Here is a 17,269-nt window from a genome sequence, read left to right as displayed (position 1 = left end):
GCTTGGACATCTGAATTTCACGAGTTTGAAGATGCTAGCAAGCAAGAAGATGGTCAAAGGTTTGCCTCACATTGATCATCCAGAAGAAGTCTGTGAGAGTTGTGTCCTCAGCAAACATCACAGATCCAGTTTTGCTAAAGAAGTCAACTGGAGAGCAAAGAGGCCACTGGAGTTAGTACACACAGATGTGTGTGGCCCAATAACGCCTATGTCGACTGGACAAAATAGGTACTTCCTCACTTTTACTGATGATTTTAGTAGAAAAACGTGGATATACTTTCTGAAGAGGAAGTCAGAAGTATTCAATTGTTTTAAAGATTTTAAAGCAATTGTGGAGAAGCAAACTGGTTACACGATCAGAACAGTAAGATCTGATCAAGGAGGAGAATATACAGCCAATGACTTTGAAGCCTATTGTACACAACAAGGCATCAGACATCAGACGACGCCAGCTTATACACCACAGCTGAACGGTGTAGCAGAAAGGAAGAATCGCACGATTCTTGACATGGCTAGAAGTCTGCTCAAAGCAAAGAAGCTGCCCAAGCAATACTGGGCTGAAGCTGTATCATGTGCAGTGTATCTACTGAATCGCTGCCCAACCAGAAGTTTGCAAGGAGTTACTCCAGAAGAAGCATGGAGTGGTCACAAACCAAGTGTTACTCATCTACGAGTCTTTGGTTGTGTGGCATATGCAAAGATCCCAGATGCAAGAAGGAGAAAGCTCGATGATAAGAGCGAGAAATGCATCTTTGTCGGATATGGTGAAAGAAGGATGGGATACAGACTGTATAATCCCAACACGAAGAAGGTGATTACAAGTAGAGATGTTATCTTTGAAGAAGATAAATCTTGGGCATGGAATGATGATCAAGAAGCAGTCAGATGGATCAACACTGATTTGATCCTTGAAGGTGAAGAAGTACCAACAGTACTTATAGAAGAACCGATTGTGCCAGCAGCTGAACCACAAAGTCCGGTGTTTATACCAGCAGCTGAACCACAAAGTCCGGCACACAGTTTCCCTGTATTCAACAGGAGGAACACACCAGGAGCATCATCATCAACACCACCATCAGCATCCTCGTCAGAAGGACCAAGAAAGATGCGGAATCTTGAAGAGTTGTATGATACCACTCAGGTCATGGAAGATACAACTCTGTTTTGTTTCCATGCAGATAAGGACCCACCAGAAAAGAAGAAAGCAATAGGTGTCAAAAGGGTCTACAAGCAGAGAGAAGGCATTGAAGAGAGAAGTGTTCATGCTTGGCATGATATCTCTCGATTGAGTTTAAAGGGGAGATTTGTTGAATTAAACTCAACCTCTAGATGGTCAAGGAAGGCAACCACCAGCTGCCACCGACCAGCCACCAACCGACCAGCCGCAGCCGCCAGCCGCCCCCACAGCTGCCACAGCCGCCAGCCGCCTTCACACTTGAAGGTTGAATTTTCTTGTTTTGATTTCGTGTATAAATAGAGTGCCCAGCTTATGTTATATGTGTGGAGAGAATTGAGAGGAACACTTGAAAGAGAATAGAGAGAGAGAGGGCGTGTAATTGTTAAGCTTTTTGTGTTAAGTGTAAGCTTCGGATTTGTGTAATAAAACAGTGTGTTTTATCCCCTCTGAGTGTTTCAAAGCCACCACCAGTGGTTTCTCCCACCAACAGGAAACATTGTCTACATTGAGGAAAATTTTCAGCCCTTGATTCGACCCGAGAAATCCAAGCCACTGGTTCAAAGTGTGTACCTTGAACTGCCGAATTTAGCAATCCAAGGCTGCAGACTGCCCGAGGTGGCCACTTCGAGCCAATAAAAGGGACCCGTTTCTAAATTTTTTGACCCGAACGGACCCTTTCCCGGGATAAAGGGGTTTCAGGTGGACATGTTGGTGCACGGTTTGTCGGATTTGGAGGCCAGACGAGTCGGAAAACGCGCCTGGAACGCAGCCACTCGGGCAGCTTTTCGAGGAAGAAAGTGAACAGTAACAGGCGACGTGTCGCCTGATTTCCCTGAGCCATTTTTCAAATTAATCCTCCATTTTTCAATTTGTTCAATTTGACCCCGGATCAATACAATACAGCACCCCTATTTACGCGCCTTTTCCAAATTAATCCCTGGTTTCGGATTTTCTTAATTAAGTCCCTAATTGGCCTTTAAACTTCAATATTTATGCAATTAAGCCCCTGATTTGACTTAATAAATTCCTAAAAAATATATTTTGGCCCCAGAACTTAAATTTCTTCTAATTAAAGCCCAAACTGACTTAAAAATCAATTTTTCTTGCAATCAAATCCCCTATAAATCCAATTAAAAATCCAATTAAGTCCATAAACCTTCAAATTTGGACTTTTTTCCTCAAAAATCAAATTTTCTTATTCACCAGGGCTCTTATCATTCAAGAATATATTGTCAAAAATTCATTCTTTGTATTTTTATACTCATTGATCAATTTTCTGACCATTTTCTGAACGCTTCTGCCTCCTGTTATTTTTCTAACCCCTTTTGGTTATTTATTTTATTTTTATTTTTGTGGGGATCTGAAAATGGGTTACAACAAGTGGAATGCAAGAAGCATGAGGTTACATGCTGGGCTACCTCCATCATTTTGGTCCGGAGTACTTGTTAATATTGCAGTCTACTTGATCAATCAATGACCTTCTGTTCCTATAAATTTTAGAATTCCAGAAGAGGTTTGGACAGGAAAGGATGTAAAACTTTCACACTACAAAGTATTTGGTTGTTTTTTCTTATGTACACATGATTCTAGAACAAAACACATACAGTTGAGATATCATTTCATTCGCTCTAATGGTCAGTTGACAGTTGAGAAGATTCGAGGAAGCGAAAATCCTGCTGATATGCTTACAAAAGTAGTAACGATAGAGAAACTGAAGTTGTGCAAAGCTTCAGTGATCTTCAAGGACAGAAGACAAGTGAGATGCCTTTTGTCTCTAAGCGGGAGATTGTTAATTAATGGAGAACAAAAGGCACACCCCACCCACTTCTTGTCCAGCTAGCTAAAAGTGGAAGAAATGATGACAGGTGGGATGCCTTTTGTCTCCAAGTGAAAGATTGTTAATTTTGGAATTTCTGGAATATAATAGTTAGCTGGTGGGATCTTTCATGATGCATACCTCATGCCTTGGATGATTGTTTGATGGAAAGTTTCAGCGTAAGGTGTGGCAAGGATTGATTGATGGAAAGTTTCAGCGTAAGGTGTGGCAAGGATTTTTCTATGGAATAGTCTGGCTTATTTGGCATACTAGGAAGAACATATTTGAAACTATCATTTCAGATTGGGAATATGTTTTGTCTTTTCTTTCCCAAGGTTGCATCTAGGATTCGTTCTTATAATTCTATTTTCATAATACTATTTTATTATAATAGTATGGATCTGTTAAGAAATAGGGAGAGGTTATAACAATGTTAGCGGGTGGTCGCCATCCACGCCATTCGGTGGCGTATGTTACCCCAGAACAAAATCAAAAGTCTCTTTACAAGGTATCTTTTGATGCACCTTGCCACCTCAGGCATAATGGTAAGGCGCATGTGCCGAGAAGGTTCATGAAGAAGCTCCAAATAGGGGTTTTTTCCTCCCTCCCTCTCTACCCTCTCTCATTATGAAAAATTATGTTGTCCATTGCAAAAAAAAAAAAAAAAAATTAGACATGATTATCAGACCTAAATACCGTGAGTTTGACATGTTACAAAGCCCAAGTAAAAGTAGGCCAGTAACATTTGTCAGACCTAAGCTAGCTTGGGTCAGACACCTTTGATTATAATTATTGAATAGTAGGTCTGACAACCACACCACACCCAAACTATTTAGGTCTAGGGTGATTACCAGACCTAGGCATGGTTTTAAGACCCGGCCCGGTCCAAAGTCCAGGTTCCAGGTTTTGACCAGGTCGGCCGAGTCAATTTTCTTTTTTTTTTTTAAAAAAAAAAAACAAAGTCAACAGGTTAACCGAGTCTTGCCAGGTTAACTGAGTCACCAGGTTAACCCGTCTGGTTATGCCGAATTTTTCCTTCCCTTTTTTTTTTTCTTCAACCTAGCTCGGATCGAGCTCCAGGTCAGCTAGGTCCCAGGGCGACCTGCCGGGTTTCAAAACTATGGACCCAAGCCACTTGGGTTTGACACCATTACTAGACCTAAGGTCTTTCACTCTGGCAGACCCAAGTGACTAAGGTCTGGCACCCCCGATACCAAACCTAATTACCTCTTCATCCTTTCATTTTCTTCAATTATCTCTCGTTGGTCACTATAGTTTTAAATTTTAAAACACCTACTTTATGTTTTAAAAAATTTTCAATTTGAAAAATAGCTAAGTTTTTTCTAATCCTATTAGAGAACTTATTCTTATCTTTATTGGGGTGACAATCTTTTATCATAGTCGTCAAACCTTGGATTATTAGATTATCAGGTGTTCATGTTATTTTTTTTATTAAAATAATATTTTCTTTCTTTTCAATAAAACAAACCCAGACCCAAATATCCTGAGTTTGATAACTACACTAAACCCAAGATAGTTGGGTCTAGAAAACAAATCAGATCTAAGCGACTTAGGTCTAGCAAACATGTCAGGCCCAATTATCTTGGGTTTGACATGTAACGTGGGTTTGACATTGTTGCTAGGCCCATATAAACATGAACGCCCCTCATGATTATAGAAAATTACACCAAAAACAATTTGAAAGAATAAAAATACCCACATATGCAAAGCTTATTTTTTATTTTTTTTCAAGGTTAAAAATGTATTTTAACTATTTAATATTGACTTGGGTCTGACGTGGTTTCTAGACCCAAGTATCTTGGGTTTGCAACATTGGGTTTGCCCAGACCCAAGTGCTAGACCCCTACGCCATACCCAATTACCTCTTCATTCTTTTGTTTTCTTCGATTATCTCTCTTTGGTTAGGTTTAGTTACCGTGTTAGACCAAAGCAACTTCGGTCCAGTAAGCCGAAAGCGACTTCAATCTGCCACCCATGCCAAACCTAAGTATCTTGAATCTGGTAAGTTATGTCAGACCCAAGCGTCTTGGGTCTCGCAGCCATGCAAGACCCAAGGTCCTTGAGTCTAGCGTGGCTGCCAGACCTTAAGTATTTGGGCCTGACACCCACATCTTATCCAAGTTACCTAGAAAATACTCCAACTTGCAGTGGAGCCCGGGCAAATATACTAGTCTTAAACTAAAAAAGAGATGGAAGGAACTTAACTGAATGATGTAAACATGCAAGTGTTTTTTTTTTTTTATGAAATCAAAGTTAGTTGTGAAGAAATGAAATTAAAACAAGAAAGAGGCGAGGAAGATTTACTAGCATAAACATGACAACATAAAATCCCATCTAACAATTATTTTCTTTGGCAATCTTCTTAGTGTTAATACTGCTGTAAACATGAAAACAAAAACGACTATACATGCTAGATGTAAATGATGATCAATGAATAATTTTGTACATCTAGGAAAGAAAAACGACTACATGCTACACGATAATACTGTTAGATGGCCAATGAATAATTTTTATTATTATACTCTCAGCACGACATATTTCCACGTTACCTGTGGAGACAAAACTGACAGGCTTACTGAGGTCTGCTTTTCTTCTCTTTCGCGAGGATGAATCGTTTTCTTCATCTTTGGATTGTTTACGTTTTTCCTTCTGCATTCTAAAATAGATGAAAGTTGTCAATGATACGTATGAACGTAAAGCTTTAAAATTACTGCTGAGAAGAAGAAAACAAAGAAAACTACATGCATGCAATCTGTAGCAAAAATCTCACTGTTTACCTCTATATGGTGTTCATGAGTTGGTCGGATCCCACCAACTTGGTGACTTTAAAGATCAAATTGCAGCAATCGGAAAGGTTAGCTGATCAAGAGTAAAGAACTGACGCCTGAAGATTAGTAGAGCCAATATTGTTTCAGAGACAGAATATGACTTCTTGCAAATTATTAGTAATGCAATAATTACCAAAGATAAAAAGGTAACGTGTAAAGGAAAAGGAGCAAGGAAATTTCTGTATAGCTCTTGCTTGAGCATCTAAAAGTTCTCTTGTATTTTATCAACATCAGAGTCAAATGGCACGATTTCCACACGGAAATTATCATGCATTCGGCTGTCTCCATCTCTCAGCGGTGATCGGGTCTGACCCGATACTCACAAAATCAAATGATATAAATTACCACGAACCTTTTTTCAAAGCCAGGGAGATTTTTTTCCAAGGAAGACTTTTACCGGGCGTCCACTGAACCTTCTGTTTTTACTTTTATAACGCTCGTTTTGTAACTTATTGTTAATTTTTTAAAGTATTTTTTAGTTAAAAATATATAAAAATAATATATTTTTTAAAAAATTATTTTTAATAACAACGCATCAAAATAATTTAAAAACATTATAATATTATCTTCCGGTAATATATTTACAAATTTTTTGATGGTATGTTTCCATAATGATTACAAAGATATTATTATCTTTATTCATGGTTTATTAAATATATTAATATAAAACCCATAGAACAATGCTGAAACCTAACATCAATCACACCATATTATAATTAAGTAAGATAACTAATATAAATCATGATAATTATACAACATTGATTCAACATATATCTTTCTATGTATTATAATATTAGTTTTTACTTAACATGATTTCTAAATAAGAAACGTATAATTGTTCCAACAATAATGTCTTTGTTAAAGACAATTCGTGTTATCAATAATGATGTATGATTGGCCTCACTTGTGTCTTGATGGTATGTGTTCTACCGCACCCAAGCAGGTTACGAGTTCGAAGGCTAATAGAGAGAGAAGAAGAGAAGAAAGATTGATATTCAAACAAAAAAAAATGATGTATGTCATAACTCAATTTTTTACTCTTTTATTTTTATTTTTACTATATTTTCTATAAAAATAATGAAAAAAAATGAAAAATAACAATAAAATGATGAAAAAATGAAAAAGAAAAATGAAAAAATGATGATGAAATAAAAATAAAAATGAAATGAATGAAGAATAAATTAAAATCTAGGTTAATTCAATATAATTGGAAGTTTGAGAACTTAATTAAACTTTAGATTAGTTTAATTAATCAAATTAAGGGTTTAATTACAGAATTGATAAGTTTTAAAATTTAAATAAAATTATAATTAATAGAATCAAGAGTTTAATTGAAAAATTATTAAAATTTAAAGCTGATTCAGATCAAACTGTAAAGAATGACGCCTGAAGATTAGTAGAGCCAATATTGTTTCAGAAACAGAATATGACTTCTTGCAAATTATTAGTAATGCAATAATTACCAGAGATAAAAAGGTAACGTGTAAAGAAAAAGGAGCAAGGAAATTTCTTTATAGCTCTTGCTGGAGCATTTAAAAGTTTTCTTGAGAATTAATTTTTTATTTTTTTGTTGGAAAATAGTTTTATTTTGAAAAGTAAATTTTGGAAAAGTAAATTTCAGGAAAGTGAATTATTTTCTGATGTTTGGTAGTGTAATGGATAATAAGTTGGAAAACACTTTCCAGTGTTTAGTTATGTCATGGAAAATGAGTTGAAAAATAACTTATTAATATTTTATTTTTTTCAAGTTTATTAAAATAATGAGAAACAAATCTTACAAATTAAAAAGTTGAATGAGAATGAAATTGAAAAAAAATATATAATTTCATAAATTATCTCAAATAAAATAAATAATAATCAAAATATTAGAGAACAAATTTAACAAAATAAAAAAAAATTAAAAGATGAAGAAATTAAAATAATAATAATTATCATTTCATTAATATTTCAAATAAAATAAGTAACAATTAAAAGAATGAGGATCAAATTTGTTAGATAAAATATTTCAATTAAAAAGTAATAAGGGAAAAACAAATAATTATTATAAAAATGAGGACCAAAGTTAATATAGAAATTAAATTTTAAGGGATGAGATTAAAAATAAATATTAAAAATAAAAAATATATATAGCAATTAAAAATTTGAGGATCAAATTTGATATAATTAGCAAATAATGACATTTTTTAAATTTTTCACAACTTTCAGAAAGTGTTTTCCACAAAAAAAAAAGAAAAACACTTTTTTAGAAACTAAACTACATTTTTTATTAACTAAAAAGTATTTTTCATTGATCAACTTTTTTTAATAATAAACAAACATGAAAAAAATTTAAAACATATTTTACAAAAACCTAATTTTCATCAAACAAACATAAAGTAGCGTAAAAGCAGGTGTATGGTCTATTTTGTCAACCGGGTTGATGGGGTGGTTTTGACAGCATCAGAGTCAAATGGAACGATTTTCCACACGGCAAATTAATACGTAATTATCATGCAAGCGGCTGTTTCCATCTCTTTTTTCAAAGGCTGGGAGCTTTTTTCCCAAGGAAGACTTTGACTGGGCGTGAACTGAACCTTCTGTTTTTACTTTTGATTAAAAAGTTAGACTTCCCAGCAATATAATTTATGTGGTTAACATCTAACATTCTCTCATTTGACTCCAATAATATTATCTTTCTTCATGATTTGTTAAATGTATTAATATAAAACCCATAAAACAACTCTAAAACCTTCTGTTATATCCCATTTTCGGATTATTACCTAAAATTTACTTTTGTTTTTTCTTGAAAAAAATAAAAATAAATAACAAAAACAAAAGCCATAATAACAAGAAGACTGATAATGGAGTATGTTTTAGGTCTTATCGTCTACGTGCAAATTTGAATCGTTTTCAACATGTGAATAAAGATTCAACGCATCGGATTCCGATTAAAAAAACATGTTCAAAGTGTATTAGTCCGAAACAATGCATGCCCTACTAATCAAACAGAGGATATCAACGTAGTGCCTGTCATCCAAAATGAGACTATTAATGAAGTCTCTGTTGTTCAATCAATGGCTGCACACTTTATATCACATGATCCAACAGAGGAGGAGGTTGCATGGATGACGAATAGCTTGGTAGGAGTGATAAATGAAGGTGTTAATTATCAGGATATAAAGAAAGACTCGCATTCTAATGGAGTTCAATTAACGGGTTTTTGTTCTATGGGTGCATCACAAGCTTTGATCTCGTTCAATACTTATGACTCTACGATGGAAGCTTTTGAATTGGATATACCACCTTGGCATGGTTATTTTGATGAGTTGAGGCCTTGCATTGATACATATGGTCGGAATGTTACGAGCATCAACAAGATTATATCAGCATTGTTGGGTGGAATTCGGGACCGGTGATGTACTGATCTTTGCTTATGGAAGGGGTAAGCACACTGAGACAATATTTAATATGGTTCGGCAAATCGCCTACATCCATGGGAGAGAGTCCATATTATTTAGAGATAGAGAAAGAATACAACATATGGAGGAGGATCACATTCACTCAACTCCCATCTCTCATTGCTGCATAGGGCAGCAGGGTTGCTGGTGGCAGCCCTTCTCTTTCTTTCTCTCTTCTTCTCTCTACATGTCTCACTACTCTCACATTTGCTCTTTAAAATCATGCCTCTTTTATAGGCATTAATGGCAGCTCCTCTTGCTCCTTTGTCAGCAATGGTGGCTGCCAAACTCCATCTCTTCTTCAATAATGGTGGCTGCCAAAGTCAAGGTTGGTGGCTACCACCAACAAGCCACCATTGTAGCCTCCTTCTTTGACAATGTCAACATAATTGGCAATATTCCAACAATTATCCCCTTTGCCATTTATGTGGGCAATTGTCATCTTGCTTCTTTAGCACACGCTTTCTGGAGCGTTCTGAACTGGGCTCCTTTCATGGCACTCACACCTTCTCTAAGGTGTCTCCACTTGTCGTTATGCGACGGTCTAAACTAGGGCTCCTATCGTGGCCCGCACATCTTCTCTCTAAGGTGTCTTCACCTTTCATAGGCAATCACATCCTCCTTCATATGAGATGCTTTAAAGTGGCTCCAAAAGTCTCTACCACCATGTGGACTATGGAAGAGATCACTGTCATTGATTACATAGAAAGAGAAAGTTGCGGTATACTCCTCGCAATCCTCCACCTCGATTTCTATGTTTGGAGCTTCTACGCCTTTCTGCTTGGCAGCTCCACCTACACCACTCTCTTTAGTGTCTTCGCCTTTCATAGGCGGTCACCTTTTATCATAGGCGTTTGCACCCCCTCAATTAGGTGCCTCTGCAACAACTCATCGTTCCATCCTTGCATGCATTGGAAAGGTCCTCGCGTGTTGTCTTCATCAAGAGCACAAGAGACTTTATGTTGTACATAGTCTCTGCTCTGAGCTTCATCTGAGAACTCTTCTTCTCCTTGCACCTGTTGTCTCAATACAGTACCTCGTTAGGATCCTACGGGTACTCCTGCACAATCTCTGTGTGCCCTCGTGCAATTTATGTTCTCCAGATTTCTCCCTATTCCTTGCTTATGTTTGACAACAGCTCATCCCGTCAGAACACCTATTAAAGTCAAAATAGGGTGCCAATCTTCATCCCCTTGCTGTATTTCTCTTCCATTATCAGGGTCTTCATCAATTCTCCCATCGAGAAATCACAGTCACCGAATCTACCTTCTTTGGAGAAATCACCACTCCATCAGATCCTTGATCATACGGAACCTAAATGTTCCCCTTGTGCCGTTATCCTGCTAGTCTTCATCGGTTTCATTACAAACTGTTACATATATGAAAATTGTACTGTATGTATAATCCTTCCACTAAGCAAGTTCCTAGGAAAGATTGGAGGGGTCACACTGGTCCCGCTTAAAACCCAATCTCCTAGACAGAACTTCTTAGGCCATATCTATCCATCGTACTGTCTCTCCGTATATACAACCATTTGCTAGCTTTGTTGCGGCTTTCCTTTACAAGTGATCTGGAATATCCTGGTTTTATACCTGATTTCTCAACATCTGGCGAGACTACCATGCTTAGATTCGCCAAGATTGGTCTTCATTAATTTGCACTCTACACCTCTAATTTTCCACATAATCGGGCGTCCAGAGTGTCCCAATTTTTCCCTCTATCAAGGCAATTAAATTCTTCACTTAATAGTTCGGCACATGTAATTGGGTAAAACATGTGCACCTTCTTCTTCTTCATCTCCACCGACCACCATGATGACCTTCAAATGCCTCTTGATCGGGCAATCTCTCTTTAATAATTCACTACTGCCATTTTTGGTCTCAAATCTCAACGATCCGACCATACCATTGCATCCGGAATGATCACATTAGCTGGAAACATGTATTGAATCGTCCAAATCGCACTTCAAACGGCTAAGATTTGATCAAAACAATTCTGGCCTGATCAACGGCTCAGATTCAATATTAGATCCGGCTGCATGTAGGATCAGCTACACTGGATCCTATCCCTCGACTCAGCTCCAATTTAGCTCGGCTTAACTAGGCTCGGTTTGCGGCTGATGACATGACAGGTGGGTCCCACTATGATGACGTGTTAGTTGACTAGTCATGCATGCTGATGTCATCGTTACATCAGGCTGATGTCATCCTTTGCATGCTACTATTCATACTGTTCAAACTGTTCATGGGTCGGGGCTACTCATCCAGGTGAACAAGACGCGTGGCCCGCGTGAGGCGCGTCTACGTGCGTGGGCAGACATCTTGTCGGAGAGTGCGGCCATGTCCGACGTTCGATTTTGACGTCGTTTTCACTAGTGGCTTCATCTTGTTCTCCTCTACACAGTGGTATGGTCAAAATGAAATTTTGACAACTTTCAGTTTTGAGCAAAGATCAAACACCACTTTAAACCAAAAAGCTCTGATACCAATTGTTGGGCGAAATCTGGGACCGGTGATGTACTGATCTTTGCTCATAGGAGGGGTAAGCACACTGAGACAATATTTAACGTGGTTCGACAAATCACCTACATCCACGGGAGAGAGTCCATATTATTTAGAGATAGAGAAAGAATACAACACATGGAGGAGGATCACATTCACTCAACTCCCATATCTCATTGCTGCATAGGGCAGCAAGGCTGCTGGTGGCAGCCCTTCTCTTTCTTTCTCTCTTCTTCTCTCTACATGTCTCATTATTCTCACATTTGCTCTCTAAAATCATGCCTCTTTTATAGGCATTAATGGCAGCTCCTCTTGCTCCTTTGTCAGCAATGGTGGCTGCCAAACTCCATCTCTTCTTCTTCAACAATGGTGGCTGCCAAAGTCAAGGTTGGTGGCTGCCACCAACAAGCCACCATTGTAGCCTCCTTCTTTGACAATGTCAACATAATTGGCAATATTCCAACAAGCATATGGTAAAGCTATAGTTTTGACAAAATCAATTTGGGGTATAGCAATCTTGGTCATATTAATCTTTTAATTGGAAAACAGCTTCACAGATTTATTAAAGAAAACACTACTTTGTGGTTAAATGGGAAAGATTATAAGATCAAATTGCAGGAATTGGATCCTCTGCATTATCTAGTATCTGAAGCTATTGAGGACAACATGCCAGCTTTTGATCTGATGAAGCAGGAAGATGAGAGTGAAACAGAGACTAGTACTGCTGACACTTTGATGTTGAAAATGCTGACGAGATAGCAACTAAAAGCTGTGCACATTTGGCGTTGATTGTGGATGTGATTAGCTGTTCTCATAACAACAGGGATTTGGAAATCTGTAAAACATCTGTTTCTGATGTTCCTGTTGAAATTCTGTTCCGGAAATATTGGAGAGAAATGACCACTACGAGATTTCAGGGGTGTTCGGAATTAAGTTTCAACTACGGAAACTGCTAAACAAAAACAGTATCTAGGAGGTGGAGATAAACTGCTAAACTTCGGGAGGATGGGTCCCATCAGAATCAAATGTTGAGAGGCACAACACAGCCCATCCCATGAATTAGTGCCTCTTGACAGTCCTCAACTATCAGAAGAACAACACTCAACATCTCTGGGTTCTTCTACACCCAGTAGAGCAGCCATAAACCCAAATACCCAGCATATATTTCACCCTATGATTTCACAGAGAAGGAGGAGGAAGGTTAAAGTCTTTTCATCAACTGACAGTTTAGAAAACGATACGGCAGAAGGGGGAAGAGGATGGTTCAAGCTCACTTGACTCTGGCATCAGACAAGGAAACGCTCGTTACACTCATCTTAGTGACGTGTCTGTCTGTACCATAAAAGAATGATGAGGTGCAAAATGCTGGGCAGTTTCTGGGATTTGTAAGTGCTTAAGATCTGGCGGTTCTAACAGTACACATTACAAAGCAATTGGATAGGGAGATTGGTGATTAGGCTGCGAACTAATTAATAGTTGTCTTGGTGGAATTTTGGTATTGTGGAACAAAGGAAATTTTAAGGTTGAAACTATTGAGTTTATGTAGGGAGTTTGGTTACAAAGAGATTAGTATTTACAAGCAGCCTTTGAGGTGGAGATAAACCATGACAGTTTTCTCTTCAGAAAGAAAGAAAACACTATGAATTAAGGTGTTCTACCCTATAGCAATTCATCTGTTTTCTCTTGATATTCTATGTTAATTGATGTCTAGTGTGATTTGGTGTCTATGAATGAGTGTCATTTACTATTAAATAGACCATAGACCATGGTAATATGATAGAAATTTCATTAATGATGAATGGAGTAATATATATACCCTCAAATAAAAGGAAAGCATATAATATGTCGCCTAGGAGAGATGGGTTGGTCGTTGAAAGCTATAGTAAAAATATGCTGTTTTTATCTAGAATGGTAGAGAAGAGAAAAGAAAGAAGAAGGAGAAGGAATAGAAGGTGGAGAGTCTGAATAATGAGCATAGGTATAATTAGTAATAGTTCTATTGCCTTGTAAGTTTAACATGAGTGTTTCGAGGAATGATCCAAATGATGTGAAATAATGAAGTGCAATCACTAACAGGGTATTATGTGGGGTATTGTGTAGAATAGGATTTCTTAGAAAATATAAATTTAATTGCTCCTAAAAAAACAATTTGTTTTTTTTTTTTTTTTGTATTGTTGAAACACAAGTGGTCAGTCATAATTCGTTAGGTATTTAATGGTGCATGTAGAAAAGTATTGGTCAAATGTTAACCTAATGGAATGAAATTGTGAAAGGAAAATTTCCAAGTCTAACAATTAATACGTTATGGAATATTTTAGGGGTATTTGAGTAGTAGTTAGAAATAAAGTGGTCTTTGAGAATCAATTGCTATATTGGAATTCAACCCTTGAGTTAATTCTCCATCGTCTTCATCTATGGCTGAAGACCTTTAAAGCTAACTTTATGCATGGAGGTTTTGATCCTTTTAAAGGTCCATAAAGAATTTTTGAATGGATCCTCATGGAGAACTGTTTTGTTTAGAACACTCTCATTTATATTCGTTTTTGTTTTGCTTTGTTATTTTTAATTTTCATGTAACCAAGATAATTGTTTTCTTGTTTTTCCAGTTTGTCATCTCCTTAATAATATTTCTTTGATTACAATAAAAAAAAAAGTAATAGTTTTGTAAAGATTAAGGATGTCTTAAAAATTGATTCTTGGCTTGTTTTATCTGAGTTTATATTGCTGGGAAGTCTAACGTTTTGAACCCAAGAAAGAAATTCAGTGTAACATTTAATCAAAAGTAAAGAAAGAAAGTTCAGTTGACGTACTGGTCAAAGTCTTGTTTGGAAAAAAAATAACCCAGGCTTTGAAAAAAGGATAGTTGAAATTTAAACCATTTGATTTTGAGAGTATCAGATTAGACGGAGGAGAGATTGAGGCAGCCGATTTCATGATAATGGTCAAAACCTCACCAACAACACGGCTGATAAAAAAGACCATACACTTCATGATACACCTGCTTCTTGACTGCTTTAGCTCTCGGAAAAACTGTTTGATGCTCAAGCAAGAGCTATAAATTTGCTTGATTTTGATAAATTTTTGGCTAACGAAATCTCCTTGCTCCTTTTCCTGTATATGTTACCTTTTATTTTTAACAATTATTGCGTTGCTAATAAATTGCAAGAAAGCATATTCTTTCTCTGAAACAATATTGTCTCTACCAACCTTCTTCAGTCCTCATTACTTCATTCTTCAGCTAACCTTTCTGATTGCTGCAATCTGATCTTTAAAGTCACCAAGTAGATGGAATCCGACCAACTCATAAACACAATATAGAGGTAATGTTTGCGATTGCTGCTACTGATTGCATGCAAGCAGTCCCTTTTGGTCTCTTCTTTTCAGCAATATCGATTGTTGCAGGACAGAGATATTCATCAGCTAACCTCTCTGATCTCCAGTTGCTGCATTTTCATAGCTGGCGGAATCCAACCAGCCCTTGGGTTATGTAGAGTTATAACTAACTTCTTTGCTTCGTTTTAATTTCATGTATTTACTGATAACAATAATTTGTAAGCTTTACGTTCAGATAGATATATCATCATTGACCAGTTTATTGAGTTCCTTGTAGATCTTCAAGCACAATATCATTCTATTTTAGAATGCAGAAAGTAAAACGCAAGCAATCCAAACATGAAGAAAACGATTCATCCTCTCTAAAGAGAAGAAAAGCAGACCTCAGTAAGCCTGTCAGTTTTGTCTCCACAGGTAACGTAGAAGAAATATCTCGTGCTGAGAGCATAATAATAAAAATTTTCATTGGTAGATCAGTTATGTTAAAATCGGATCGTGAAAGTTCCATTCTGCTATTAGGCTATGCTTATTAATTAGCAATCAAAATCAGTTTACTTCTTTCTGTTAGAATAAATAACTAGGGGAGAGGGAGGTAAGGAAGCATGGTGGAAACAATATAATATATTATTTTTCTAAGAGAGGAAGTTCTTTAGGACACATCAAAATAAATCCCACCACTTTTATCATTCCAAGTTCATGATTTGCTGTCAATATGTTATTTGTTACTTGAAGATTAACCACTTTCACGGGGATTCCTCTTTATCATGTCACTTAAATTATATACAGATCAAAATTCAGCTTCTCTAACAAATTCCCATCAGAATTTACATGTATTGTCTCTGATGATCGCTTTACATTCATTCCTTGCTCCATTGCTAATTTATTGTGTCATAATTTCTGCAGCTGCCATGACAGAGCCAGAGTCTTCTCGCTCTAGACCAAATGGGGCCTATGATGTATTTCTAAGTTTTAGAGGAGAAGATAATCGCAAGAATTTTACAGATCATCTATATACTGCCTTAGTCCAAGCAGGAATCTACACTTTTCGAGATCATAATGAAATTCCTAGGGGTGAAGAAATCTCCAAACATCTCCTCAAGGCAATTCAAGAATCAAAGATATCTATAGTGGTCTTCTCTAAAGGATATGCTTCTTCTAGACGGTGTCTTAATGAACTTGTAGAGATTCTTGAGTGCAAAAACAGGAAAACTGGTCAGATTGTTCTTCCTGTATTCTATGACATTGATCCTTCAGATATGAGAAAGCAGATCGGCAGTTTTGTAAAAGCATTTGATAAGCATGAAGTCTGTTTTAAAGAGAAGGTGAAGGAGTGGAGAAAAGCTCTTGAGGAGGCGGGAAATCTCTCCGGATGGAATCTCAGTGATATGGAAAATGGGCACGCCTTTTTCCCTCTAAGATTCCCTGGCACATATTTATTGAGTAATTATACATTAGATTTTACCATGTGAAATAATAATTTGTTTTTAGCATGGTTAATTGTCTCTCTATTAAAGACTTGCTTTTGTTTGTGAGCAGGCACGAATCAAAATTTATCCAAGACATTATCAAGGATGTGTTGAATAAATTGGATCCCAAGTACATAAATGTTTGGGTAGGAAATTGGAATGTTTGTGGTTTAGGGAGCAGAGTTAAAAAAAGATGTGTGAGGAATTTGGGTAGGAAATTTTCAATTGATGTTCTGGGTATTTTAGAAACAAAATTAGAAAATATTCATGACAGTATTATTAGCTCTATCTGGGGTCGGCATGCTAGGGACTGGTATGCAGTCCCCTCTATAGGCCTTTCTGGGGGGATTTTATGTATATGGAATCCAGCTTCTTTTTGTGTATCTAGATGTTCAATTGCTATGAATAGGCGTATTTTACATGTTGAAGGCACTTTTACTCGTTATAATTTGGATTGCTTGGTATCCTTTATTTATGCTCCGATCGATGGTACCCTGAAGAAAGAATTATGGGACTACTTGATTACTTTCAAAGATAGTGTTAGCACTCCATGGTGTCTTGCTGGTGACTTCAATGAAACTTTGTCACCCTCGGATCGTAAAGGTGGTTCAAAAGTATCTGCTTCTATGTCAAGATTCAAGCAGTGTATTGATAGTTGCGAACTTCTTGATCTCCCCTTAAATGGAAAAA

General features: G+C 36.8%; 1 protein-coding gene across 2 annotated transcripts; it reads left to right on the top strand.

Annotated features, from left to right (window-relative positions):
• The first annotated feature begins 14,806 nt into the window (after positions 1 to 14,806).
• On the top strand, positions 14,807 to 17,002 carry LOC118051977 (toll/interleukin-1 receptor-like protein). 2 transcript variants are annotated; one of them, XM_073406492.1, is made up of 3 exons: positions 14,807 to 15,100; positions 15,183 to 15,527; positions 16,017 to 17,002. In XM_073406492.1, the coding sequence occupies exons 2-3, from the start codon at positions 15,422 to 15,424 to the stop codon at positions 16,580 to 16,582; spliced, it is 672 nt and encodes a 223-aa protein (XP_073262593.1). In that variant the 5' UTR covers positions 14,807 to 15,100; positions 15,183 to 15,421; the 3' UTR covers positions 16,583 to 17,002. The 2 variants fall into 2 exon arrangements, with proteins under 2 accessions (XP_073262593.1, XP_073262592.1); XM_073406491.1 differs by having other exon boundaries at positions 14,807 to 15,527.
• The last annotated feature ends 267 nt before the right edge of the window (positions 17,003 to 17,269 follow it).

The sequence above is a fragment of the Populus alba genome, chromosome 19 (assembly GCF_005239225.2).
Source record: "Populus alba chromosome 19, ASM523922v2, whole genome shotgun sequence".
NCBI lineage: Eukaryota > Viridiplantae > Streptophyta > Magnoliopsida > Malpighiales > Salicaceae > Populus > Populus alba.
This window is presented reverse-complemented; position numbering and strand designations above follow the sequence as displayed.